The sequence below is a fragment of the Zosterops lateralis genome, assembly GCF_965231275.1.
Source record: "Zosterops lateralis genome assembly, chromosome: 1".
Classification (NCBI taxonomy): Eukaryota; Metazoa; Chordata; class Aves; order Passeriformes; family Zosteropidae; genus Zosterops; species Zosterops lateralis.
In genome coordinates this window covers 8,749,291-8,762,409 of record NC_139762.1, presented here as the reverse complement: position 1 = coordinate 8,762,409, position 13,119 = coordinate 8,749,291, and the positions used below count along the sequence as shown (strand labels likewise).

Here is a 13,119-nt window from a genome sequence, read left to right as displayed (position 1 = left end):
TGCAGCAAACAGCAATGGAATAGCAAATAGCAATTTTACTGCTGTTGCCTTCAAACTTATAAAATAAATAGAGCATGTTAAGTTTTTGTTGTTTGTTGTTTGGGGTTTTTTTTAAATATACAATATCTGGACAATTTAATTTTTCCCTTCATTTGGCTTGTCTTTTAAGCTTTTGTTTCCTACTCAAGCCAATACAGTGCTTATGAATGTAAAGAATATTTCCGCACCATTCTAACTCTATATCAGCAAAAAGATTATTTGAAATGCTTGGAGCGCAAGATCTATTTCCTCATGCAATCGACTTTCATCTGGATCACACACAGCTCATTGCTGCAGGACAGCCTCTGGAACAGAAGGGAGCACTGTTCTTGCTGTGAACTGATGTAATGCCATTTCTACAGGGTCTTGGCTCCTCTGAACAGGCTGAGCCAAAAATCTGAAATGCTTTAAATATGGACTTGGAAAAATACATTGAACAAGATATTTTGTGGCATACTGCTCCCTGCCTGGTGTTCACACAAGGCTTGAAAAACAGTTCAGTGTTGTGGCTGAATCAGCTTCTCTCTCAAGAACAGCTTCATCCAATCTGAGGTCCTTTCACAAACTGACTCCTGGGCAAAGGTTATAGATGATATTTAAGTGACTCAACAGTCTATGTTCACAATTTCATCTCTGAATGGACAGAGATCCTCTTTATAAAATGACAAAAAAACAACCATTATTTAAACCATCATCATCAGTGTCAGTGCAGAAAGGATTGCCCCTGAGGTTGATGAGTCTCATACAGATACTGCCAGTGAGTGATTTTCCACCCACATCAGCTTTTTATTTCTTTTAAATACAAATAAATTGCAGACTAAGGACTATGGCACCTACCAGAGTGGATGGCACCTTTACTAAGAACTTGTTTGTTCCTGAGGAACTCTTTTCTGTTATACAGATTATGCCAGCTTCCAAGAATCTCTCTCAAATCTGGAAATCAGTTTTTCTCTTTGGGGAAAAACTCAAATAAGCAATTATCCTATCAGAAACTTGACCACAAGGAGAAGATCACTCTTACCTGTCTGTGCAGCCAGGCATCGCTCTCATCTTCATGTTTCTAAAACACAAAGAGATCATTAATACCATACTGGTCATATATTGTATTTTGCCTATCAATGCAGGAAGCTGTTGGATTGGAGTTCAAAGGTTGCTCAGAAATGCAAAGAAACTGTTTAAATATGTGCTTCTGGAGTGGAATCCAGTGGCTGCTTTTCTTGACTTTCCTCCCTGACGGATAAGCATTCACTAGATCAAGAAAGCATTTTACGCATACAGACAAAGCACATAAATCCACAAGATGCATTGTTCCCCAAAGAAATAAATCTTCTTAAGAAATAAATAAAGGCTGAAAGGGAAGTTATTAAGAAAAAAACTTCTCACCATGCTCTATGCACAGAAGTGCATCATCTTTTTCAAGGGATGGGGGTATTAGAACAATTTTATGCAGTGGAAACACGTGCCAGTTTAAACGATGGAATCTGCTGATCTTATATCAATACACCATTTGTATTTGTGCTTTTATAGAAGGGATTAATTAACTACAATTAAGGTATGTGTAGATAAGCATGAGCTGGTTTTAATGCCATTAAATATATATAATGCAACTAGAATGTTGCAAAGATATTTACGTTGCAAATTGTTGCCAGCTTGTGTGTGGATAAAGGTATTTCAAGACAGGTAATGACTCTCCCTCAAACACACTCAGAGTGTTCTTGGATTTCTGGGCATTAAAAAAAAGAATTAAAAATTGTGAACAATGTTTATGTTGTGTCTGATTAAATTAATGTGCTCCAGCTGACTTCTCATCATGTAAAAGAACTAATATAGCTTCTCCTTGCATGGGTTGTGAACACTGATGGAGAGTGACCTCTGTGCAAACCTCCCCTACCTTGGTGCAGACCCCCGTGGTGGCGTCGCAGAGCGTCAGGATGGACACGTTCTGGGCCCTGTTCAGCCAGTTCACTGCCACCTTGGTGCTGGTGGCCCACTTCACCATGGTGATGTAGTAGTCCCTGCAGACACAGACACACACAGACCAGATCACAATGCTGACATCCTAATGAATTGCCACATGGCCGAGCAGTTGGGGGCTGCTGCAGGCAAGCAGTCCAGGAGAGAGCTGTGGTTTTAAAGAACATCGTGTCCTGATGTCTCTAGGCTGCTTTATGTATGGATTTCAACCCCTAAAAATGACATTTTTAGGGCTGCGCAGGTGTTTTATCTGCCACTTCTGGAAATTATTTTCAAAGAAGAGACGAATACAGAGATAAAGAATCTTTCAAGCTATTCTGTCTTCCAAGAAGGATTGAACTGCCCAGAGCTACAAATTCACGCACAGATGGAAAAGAAATTGCAAACCATTTCCATTCTGAGCACACTAACCTGAGCTAACTCAGACCCATCACTATCAATGGTTGGGGCGTTTATGCTTATGAAAAGTTGATGGCCTCTGAACATGCCAGCTACACACCAAAGTATCCAGGAGTGTTGTATTAAAAGACAAATAGTAAGAAGGATGGAGTTTGGAGCAATACAGGGTTTCTGTAAAGCAGATGCAGCCGGTTGCCATAAAGACATCAGTAGAGATAGTTTGCATGAACAAAACCACCCTCCTACACTCCCTGCACCATCTTATGGCTGGATATATTCAGGTTGTGATGATACTTGGAGTAAATCATGAGTGTGGGTTGCACAGTCTTGTAACCAATATCTTCAGGAAAAGTCCTGTGCAATAGTGAGGTCTGCAACCACTTAGGCTGGGCTGGAAAACAGAGGAATAAATTCACTGATGGTTGCCCTCTCAGAGCCAGGGCATGGTGCTACCAGATGTCCACCTCTGCAGCAATTCAGGGCTCCAGCACTTCATTTGTAGGGCACAACTCTGGCTGAACTGCCAGAGCTGGTGATGTTTTAACACACCGCTGGGCCATGTGGGCCAAGACATCCTTAAAGTATAATATGACTTTTTACAGCATACAGTCTATAAAAAATTTATTAGTTCATTTGTTTGCTATAAAATATGTATAAGGAATTGTTGCTCTCTTTGGAAATAATGCACTGTGTCACTGGAGAGTCCTTTGAGTTCTGGCAAGAGCTCCTGCATATACTGAAGAGAAAGGGCAAAAGCACAAAGGTCTGTTTGTCTAGAAAAATAACAAGCTGGAAATTGATTTTGTACTTTTCAGTAATATTTAGTGCCTGAAATTGGCTGCAGGAAAAAGGAACAAAAGGTCTCAATGCTTGCATCCACTGCACTGGGGGGGAAGGATATGCCCAGGTGAGACAACAGCAGTTGGAAAATTTAGAGCCTGAAATAAAATTGTAATTTTACTCTTTATCAGCAAGTGTGTTGGGCCTAAGAGGAAAAAAACAAACAAACAAACAAACAACACAGCAAAATTAAACTGTATAACTGTCTTTTATTTCTCTTCAAGATGAACGGGGCAGATTCAGTCCCCCAAGAAAAGGAATGTGATTTTAGTAACTTATTGTGGCTTGAAGCATTTTTTCTATAGATCCAATTTAAAGTTTCAAGGACGTATATTCAGTTTTTACATCCCTCTCACTGTTTGAACAAGAGCCACAGTTCTTTCTCAGGAACTTTTAATTATTATTTTAGGTGGATCGTGGTCTTCCCTACCACCCCAGAGAAGGGCATGGAATTTCAATTTCTCTCTGAAACCTCTTCTGACCATGAAGACCATGGATAACCCAGCCCACAGATAACTGCAGATACCTGGATAGTCATTATTCTAGTTTTTGAGTAGTGTGGAGCCTTTCATTTCATTTAGTTCCCTTCACATCTCTTCTATAGGACACCCAAGTTTTATGGTTCCCATTTTGCAGTGCAAAATGAGACAAGAAGGTGTGATTCATCTCAGCTAATTTTAAACATCTGCTGCTCCTGCAGCTGCACTGCTTGAGCAGCCAGTGGAGAGAAATGAGAAATCAGTGCAATTCCCAAGCCCTCTCTGCCTGACCTGTCCCACATTTTATGGGGAGCTGATTTAAGGGAGAACCTGTTTCTTCCATAGAATGAAATCTGTACCAGCAGGGCCTTGACCACTGCATTTACAGACATCCACATCAGAGCAAAAGGGAAGGAACGCCTTGTCTGAGTCCTGTCAGGAGGGGTGAAGCCATCCAGAGTTTTGCAATGGATTTCCACATCCCAGTAAAGACATTGTTGGTTTGCAATCATCAGAGACTGAGATTATTCCTCAGCACCCTCATTCATGCCCCAGGTTTCCAAGGCTGCTTCCTGGAGGCAGGAACCCCAAACATTGGATGTGACTCTACAATATGAACACCTACAGTGTGACCATGGTAATAAAGCCACAAACACTTCAAAGAACAGTGAGTTATTACAGGCCAAGGGACAGGCAGCAGCTCAGCCCATGGTCCCTGGGCACAGACAGCTCCTCACATCCAGACTGGAGTTGTCTGAGTTTATCCATTTTTTATTTGTTTCTGGCCCAACTAAGTGCCAGTGATGATTTCTGCACTTGAGGGAGATAATATCATCCCTCAGTTTGCCACTTGAGATGCAAGTATGAGAAATAAGCTGGATCATGATCCAATTCTGACCATCTGCTGATGGTATTTTCTTGAGGTATTTTCACCAAAATAAAAAATGCCTGTCAGGCAATAAATGTTATCGTACTACTTTCCCCCTTCAATTTCAACCCCTTCACTTTCTTCTTTTCACAGAAAAGCACAGCACCAGAGAAAACTGGACAAAAATGTTCAGAATGAAAAATATTTTAAAAGGACAAGTGATCAATATTGTACATTTCACCTCCAAATATGTTTTCCCATCATCAGCTTTGTTTTGTTTGGTTTTGGTATGGTTTGGGTTTTTTACTGAAAAATATCCAATTCCTGTGGAAAATTTCTAGCTTCTTTCAATTTCGAAGGAAAAAAGGCAGTGGCATATCTCCACTTTATTATCAGCTTTATTAATTGTACTAAATCACTTTGCTCCAGATAAAAAGAACACGAAATACCACTCTGTCCATATATCATCTGCACTGAGCACACTGAAATGCCTCAGATAGGATGTGTCTGCTGGAAAGATCCTTATCATCAGCTTCCCCTGCTTTCTTAAAATTCACTTCTGTAACTGAATGTACAGTACATCCCTCTTGCCTAATTTAATAAAATTTTATCATGCTAATCCTCTCACTTCAGAAAACATATGCATAATGAAAATACACCCCTATTGCTCTGGCAGCACCACTACCATCATCCCTAGAGATGGCAATTGCCATGGTTTTGATGAAATATACAGACACTAATTAATTATGGTGTATTTTGCATCATTTTGCAATATTGATTGCAACAAAATAAATTATGGCCAGCCATAACCATATAGAACAAATTTATGAACAGCACTTGGATCCTGCAGTTGGAAGTTATTGCTGTAATTAAAACGTTTCTGAGTCTCTCTGTTTACAGAGAATGCTCCTAAAGAGAAATTATCTTGTTCAGGAGCCACCATTCTGATACTGTGATGGGGATACTGTGATCTTGAATTCCCATCTGCTGTACACAGGCCTGAAGTTGTATTTTGATAGGCAAATATCCATTTGGTTTGGCCACAGGTCATACACCTTCTTTTGAATAAATAGATTTGGATTATTTTAGAGTTGTTAACTATAAATCTGTTCTAATATAATGTTCTATAAAATACAGGTAAAGGACAAGTAACTTGAAAAAGAAAATTAAGCAGATTTACACAAAATGAAACTTTTTGATAGCAGCACAGAAAGGTCCAGTGTTAAAAACAGTAAAATGATCTTGAAAAAAGTCAGACTGATCTAAAACCCCGAGGGAACTGGGGCCAACATTCAAGGATGAGAAAGAACCTACCTCATTCTCTGATCATCTGGGGGAGTCATTTCCAGGTCATGAGTGGGTCCATTTAGACCAATCACATGCAAAGAAATAGTTGGATTTTCCATTCCAGCCTGGATTTAAAAAAAGAATAAATAACCATATCACAGACAATACAGAATGGTTTTGATTTATTTTATCACCATGGATTATAAAAAGCATTCCCACTGAACTGGGTATGGATTGGACTGCTGTGGTCTTTCCCAGGGAGATCCAGGGATGTGACACCAGAGGTGTGGAGAGGTTGGGAGGCACAAACAAGGGGCAATTTTACTGAGGACATTTCTAATCTTAGTAAAAAATCCAACCTTTCATGGCAACCAGAAATTTTGCTATTTCCTGCACCTTTTGACCAAAAGGTTGTCTAACAGGATGATGGCTGATACAGTAAAATACTGATTCATTTTGTACTGTAGGAAAGAACATCCCCTGCTGAACCATTGTGATTTCCACAAAACCTGCATAGATGTGGGGATCTCTCCTGTTAAATTATGGTTCAATTTGGATCAGCATGTGAGGCCTTAGGCAATCAGAGCTTAAAGCAAGAAACCCAGAAGGAATGACTGCAGCAGACACTCTAGAACTGCTTTAGAGCAGGAAACCACAGCAACAGCAGCAGCAGTGAGTCTGTGCTGGTGGAGAGCTGTGTCAGAGCTGTGCACCTACTGTAGGTCTTTGCAGCCAAGGGGAGATTGACTCTTCAGTCTTTGCTGCCTTTCAGGCACAGCAAATCTCTAAAACCAATGTCTCCTCTGACATTAGGCCATCCTGGGTATTCTAAGGAACACCAAATACAACATTTTCTTTCTATACAAAAGAGAATCTATCTAAATATAGAATATATGTATGTCTCTGTGTGTCTATCTAATCTATCATCTAGCATCTATATATAGAAATGTATTTAAATATAGAAGCATATCTAAATATAGAAACATATCCAAGTATGGAAATACAGAAATTTCAAACCCTCAGACACCATCCAACTTCCATTTGTTTCATCATGGAAGCACAATTGCTTTTGTGAGCATAAAAAGCAAGGATTTTAAAATTTTATTTTTGTTGTATGTAGAGTTACTAATCCTCATGGAACCAGAAAAGTTCAATTTTAGAAGTGCAGCCAAAGAGCAATGGAGACCACAGACACTGGGGAACAGCTGATCTTCCCTCAAATCTATTATTAGTCTCCTGTCTGAAACTACTGGAATTAAACAGTTATTTATTTCTGATAGAGCAGCAGGACTGATTATTTTATTTTCCCTTACCTTTGGATAATGGTACATTTTAACAGTAGGGTAGAGCATGCCTGTGTATATTGGGATCTCCATGGTGGGGACTCTGGAGGCATTAATTGTTGCATATGCCAACCTGGTGCCATCAGGAGACCACCAATGAGCAATGTGAGTCTTCAAGATCTCCTCTAATTAAAAAAAAAAAAATAGAGAGAGAGCAGAAAAAAAAGGCTATTAGAGGTAAATTACTAGTTAGCAATAAATGAAACAGGGCAGATATGAAAATCCCAGCCTAATCACAGCACAGGGAGGATGCCACAGGAATATCAATCAAAAATGCTCATCAAATTATGCCATATACACAAATGAACACAATTGATAACAATTACTCTGTATTTATAGGTTATTAGCCTTAATTACCTTTGCTGAAGAAACATCAAATTATTCATATTAGTACACACACTCATGACAGGATAAAAGGCCCTGCTGCTCCTGCCATGTGTCCTGCACATGATGAGGGTTCACAACATCAGAGTAGACACATATCAATCAATTCAAACAGTGTTTATAAAAGTATTTCAGTTACAATTTAAATATCCCTTAGTTCTGTTGCTTGTTGGGAATAAATAAACATAGAATTTTTCTGTAACTTATGAAAGGCTGGAACTTCAAAACCAGACACCAGGCCTTAGAGTCTGTGCCTTGGATACCATCTTGACTTTTATCCCTATTTAATTTTTTAAATGGCTTTTGCAAGGCAATTTGCCATAAGTAGCCAGGGTTAGAGCCTGATCCACTGAATACCACTGAATTTTGGGATTTTTGAGATTTCAGTAATATAGTTGCCATTGAAAAGGTGCTCAGAAAGATGCCAATGCAAACATTTCAGAGTTCAAGTATGTAAGGAGAAAACAATATTGCCATCCTGTGAAATTACTTTTAATGCTGGCAGAATCTAGTTCTCATTAGATTCAAATTCCAATAACTTCTAATACTTTTCATATCATCTAATATCGTTCGTTGTAAAGATGAGTTCATCTTACAGATCTGCAGAAAAGCTATAAAATTCACTCTTGGTCCAAAGTGTCTCCAGTTACTGACATTTGGAAGACATTAACTTGGCTTTTTAAACCTCCCATTTTGTGAAAGACAATAATGTAATCCATTTTCATTAAGAGGCTTAATATCATGTGAGTCATTCCTATTTAAACCACCAGAAGGGCTTGCATATGCTGTACAGATTGATGGGCAGGAAGATGGGTGCCATTACTTTAATGTGAGAATAAAATTTAAAGAGGTTGCAGAGTGTTTCTATGCCTTCACCATGAAGTCCTGCTGCACAGGTCCTGGCAGCTCCAATGGCTGCTGCCATCACTGGTCACTGGAAAAATGGATGAGGATTTTCTGAGTTGAGACCCACCAGAGTTGTACACCACCCTTTGAGAACCCCCCAGTCAAACCAGGACATCCCTCTGGTCTGAAGAGTAGAAATTCAGCAGACACTGTTTAATTAATATATGTATATATATAGGATGAGCAGTCCTTGGAGAACAGACAATTATATTCATCACAGGGTAAATAAACACTTTGTTAATCAAGACTTGCATATGGCTTGCATTAAAATTCCAGGTAACATCAGAAAGGATACAAGGGAAAATTCAACCTTGATACTTATGGTTTTCAGAAATAACAAATTAATTAATCAATGCTTAATGGCAGCATGTAAGTGGGGTTTTGGAAAGATATTTAGGAAGTTACAAACATTTCATGGGAAAGCACATCTGGCAAATCTGCTTTGCTGCATTGTCCCACCTGTTACATGTACGTTTAAAAGATGCTGCTTTTGACTTTTATATTGGTGGCCCATTAAAGAGATAATAAAGAGCATAAAGGAAAAGAAGTAAAGATGGATGGCAGATGAATCCTTGACATTTTAACATTAATTAGGAATGACTTTATTCAGCAAACATTTTCTCCAAGATCTCAGACTTAATGAAGCAGTTTTGCTGAAGGTCACATACCCAGAAAGGTTTTAGTGCAGGTTTTGTGGTCCTCTGTTAATGAGATTTAATTGAGTGAACCTTTGCCTTGAAACAAAGCCAGGACCTTGCTGTTATTAGAGAGAACAGTTAGTTTTAGCAAACCAGAGAACATTCTCATGGACTACAGAATGGATTAGTACCAGAAAGTTCTTTCAGCTGAAAGAAAAAATGATTTGCAGACAATTTGTTCTTGGAGAGAATTTATTCCTTGTGTTTGCATTTAGCACGTGCTCTGAAAATCAGCTGCATTCAATACTGCTGAGTCTTTCTAAAGCTAGTTCAGATCCTGCCTCATATGTATGAAAAAACAGATTCTCCCTAAATACTAAAGCCTCCCTAAATATTTGGATCATGACATCCTGATTAAGAGCATAAAGTGACAATTGGTCAAAACTCTGCCTTCTTCCCCAGAGCTTAGAGTGGCCGAGTTTTAGTTATAAGCTTTGGTCCATTTGCAGTTTGGGGTTTCATTGTCCACATGTTCAGGTTGTGAGGTCTCATCCTTCTTGTTCCTCCCTTCAGTCCACCATTGTTTGTGCTTTTGGGCCTGAAAGTTGTCCTTGGTCTTCAGCAGGAAGAGGATTTGTTTTGTCTACTCTCTCCTCTAATGTGAAGAGAGCTCACCAGCACTTAATATGAGGCTCAGAACTGCACCCCTAGGCAGCACAGAGTCTGAAAAACATGAAAGCTAAAACTTAAGGCACCAATGGGATTGGATGTAGCATTTGGCTGTGGTACTATGTGGGTAACCCCTGGAAAGACTGAACAGTGGATCAGAAGTTGGGTGGACATTTCTAGTAGGTCTGTCATCAAAAATTAACCCAGCATGTATAAAGTTAAGCACCACCAGATTGTTTCAAACTGCAATTTAATTCCTGTGGCACTTGCAAGGGCAGTGAAATGGGAGACTTTTATCTCACTTCAGGTAACAAACTTCCCAAGGAATCATAGCAAATGAATCTGGAAGAGATCCCAAAAATCCTCTGACTCGTTCTTCCACAGATAATATCCACCCCAATCCTGGAAGGATCTTCACAAGTGGATTTTGCTACTCCTTTTTATACTTGTATAGCAACTTTAGCCATAGAACTCAAACATTTATAATTTCTACCTCTGTCCAAGCACTGAACAGTCCCAATGAAGTGCATTCAGACCTCTGAGTTCCTTGATAGACTCAGTGCAGGGAAAAGCACCAGGCCTTTATTTTATGCAACCTCTGTGGCAGCCAGCAGGTTCTGGAAAAGGAACTGTTGTATGCACCACATTTGGAAATCCACAGAAATGGTTTTAATGTTCTGAACCATAATCTGCCACTGGGGCATTTCTAAAGACATCTCCATGACAAATCCACTTCTCAGGCTTGCACAGACTGGCAGAGTTCCTCTTTACTAATAAACTCATACATATAAATGCCATGGAGGTTTCTTCATGCTTTTCTAAAATCCAACTAGTTTTGCAGCCTTTGTCCATCCTGAGTCTTATTTGTGAATTTTGCCTTTCTGATGAAGGTGGCAAAGTTCTGGCTTGCTGTTTGGAAAAGATAAAGCCTTCAGTGGTGACTGACTGAGAAATCCACTGGTAGTTTAGAGATTACTTCCAGAGATATCAGGAAGAGATAAAAACTGAGAAAAAAAGATAATTTTCAAGTACAAAAAACCCCACAAAGCCACCTTTTCCTGAGCCTTCTTGTTAGAAGACACAAATAACTTGTAATTTTCAAGTGTGAATTAACAGAGAGACTTGTACAAGACAAAGATACTTGGACAGACCAGTCCTCTGACAGTCTGACTTATACCATTGCAACTCTTTTCTACCACTAAAAACCAATTTATAAATAATTAGAAGACATCAGCAATTTAAGGTTCAAAAGCTCTCAGGACCAGAGCTATTTATTGCTGATTTGGTAAAGCACAGCAATTCTGGGGAGCTTACAGCAATTCTGGGGAGCATAACCAATGGTTCTGTTTGTGTGATGTATTGTAGCTGATGCTCAGATCATGAAGTATTTGGTGTGCTGAAGACATTTTGCTGTTTTATTAAAACTGGTAATAAAAAGGAATTTTAAGCAAAATTGTATTAAAGCTTGACATAAAGGCCATGGCTTACTCTGGGAAAGAAAGCTCAAAAGAAGTTGTCAGTAGGACATATCAAAAGAACATGAGAGGAAGAGAGATCAGAGAACAGCAAGAGGGTCTAGGAAAGGAGAAAACAAAGACTACTGAGATAGTGAAATCCCAAGGGTTCTCATAGAAACATCAAATAAATACAAATGCTTATTTGACAGCTGCCATCTGTTTTAAAATCAATTACTAGATCATCTCAAAGCCCCAGCCACATGTCCAAATCGATTACTATTGTAGAGTGTGAATGCAAGTATATTTAGCCAGTTAGGGAAAACTCATTGTTCATATTCACCTTTATTGACACGTGTTTCAGGGATGGATTTGGAAAATGACCTTTTATTCTATGCAATGAAATTTTTCTCTCAGTTCTTATAGTGTAGGTCTACACTGATTTCCCTTAAATCATTGTAATAGATATAAAATGAGTGCAAAAAAGTAGTTATGTCTATGCAAATAGTATAAAACTGTTTTAGATTACCATACCCAATCTACATTTTCCTGTGTTGACATTATTTTATGCTGATGTCAGCAATAGCTCTGCTGCACTATTGATTTCAGAGTGATTAATATTCTTTCACAGTTGTCTGATTGAGTCAGGTGGAAAAGAAAATGCAATTTTGGAGGGCTGCTGAACAATCCAACAACCTTTTGTAGAAAACATAAAAATTTATGTGGCTGAGGTCAATCTATGGGCTCAGCCCACTTCCACAGTTCCTGACACCGAGATTAGCTCAGCTGGTCAGAAAATGATGCTGATAACAACAAGGGTGTGGGTTTGATCCTTGTGCAGGCCATTTACTGAAGATTTGAACTCAATGATCCTTGTGGGTCTCTTCCAACTCAGAATATTCTGTGAATCTGTATGCAAAGAACAACCCTTCTCAAGCTGCATGTGCTCCTGTCCAAGAGATCCTTAAGAAAAATGAGCTGCAATGCTCCCAGAGATCCTTAGGAAAACAATCTGCAGTGCTGACCCCAGTGACCCTTTATTCCAACTCAGAACACAGAGTCGCCTCTGCCACTGACAGCCAACCAGCTTAGGAAGAATAAACTATTACTTGCTTTTATGGCACTTTTGAGGATGTGTTTTAGAGAGCACTTTATAAACCCCAAATCCTTGATCCCAAATCTCACTGTGGAGGGTGAGCAGCTCCCGTGGGTTTGGCAGCCATGGGAAGGTGGCAGCCCCTCATCTCAGGGAAAGGAGCCCAGCCAGGAGCTCCTCGAGCACAAGGAAGGTGAGGGCTGCAAGTGTCATTAGCTCCTCTTAGTCATCTGGTTCAATTGCCTGAACAAAGGTTGTTTTCAGCCCCTTGCTGCGGCAGAACATCGAGTGGAGACAGCAGACAAGGAGTGCTTTTTTGGCCAGTGTTTTTGCCTCCCCATTGCCACATGCTGAGGGCCAGGAGAGAAGCTCTTCCAGCAGGGTGGTTCATGCTGGGCACTGGGGAAAACCACTTCTCATGTGTTCTGTGTGGTCAGCAGGATCATGTCTTGCCTCCACATCTCTAATGTGGGATCCAGAGCTGCTGTGCAGCCTGAGCAAAGCCCAGGCTTGGCAAACAGGCAAACCCCACCAAATATGGACACAAATGAATTGTGGTCCATTTGTCCTTCACTTCCGTGACACAGAGGTGGCTCTGGGTGACAACACCACAAGCTGCAATGCTCTGGAAGCAGACAAGTCACTGATACCTGGCCAGGATCTCTGAGGGAACAGACGGGAATGAAGAGCAAACAGTGTCCAGCAAAGCCTGAGTGCACATCAGAGGCAAATCTGCCATCCAG

General features: G+C 39.9%; 1 protein-coding gene across 3 annotated transcripts in view; it reads right to left on the bottom strand.

The window, feature by feature from the left end:
• DPP6 (dipeptidyl peptidase like 6) overlaps positions 1-13,119 on the bottom strand; it is a 399,855-nt gene that overhangs the window by 45,009 nt on the left and 341,727 nt on the right. For all 3 annotated transcript variants that reach the window (XM_083881406.1, XM_083881408.1, XM_083881407.1), the window contains exons 9-12: positions 7,200-7,354; positions 5,914-6,011; positions 1,931-2,054; positions 1,061-1,099 (exon numbers count right to left, since the gene is read on the bottom strand). In XM_083881406.1, the coding sequence (XP_083737532.1) occupies positions 1,061-1,099; positions 1,931-2,054; positions 5,914-6,011; positions 7,200-7,354 (416 nt within the window). The remainder of the gene's footprint in view (positions 1-1,060; positions 1,100-1,930; positions 2,055-5,913; positions 6,012-7,199; positions 7,355-13,119) is intronic.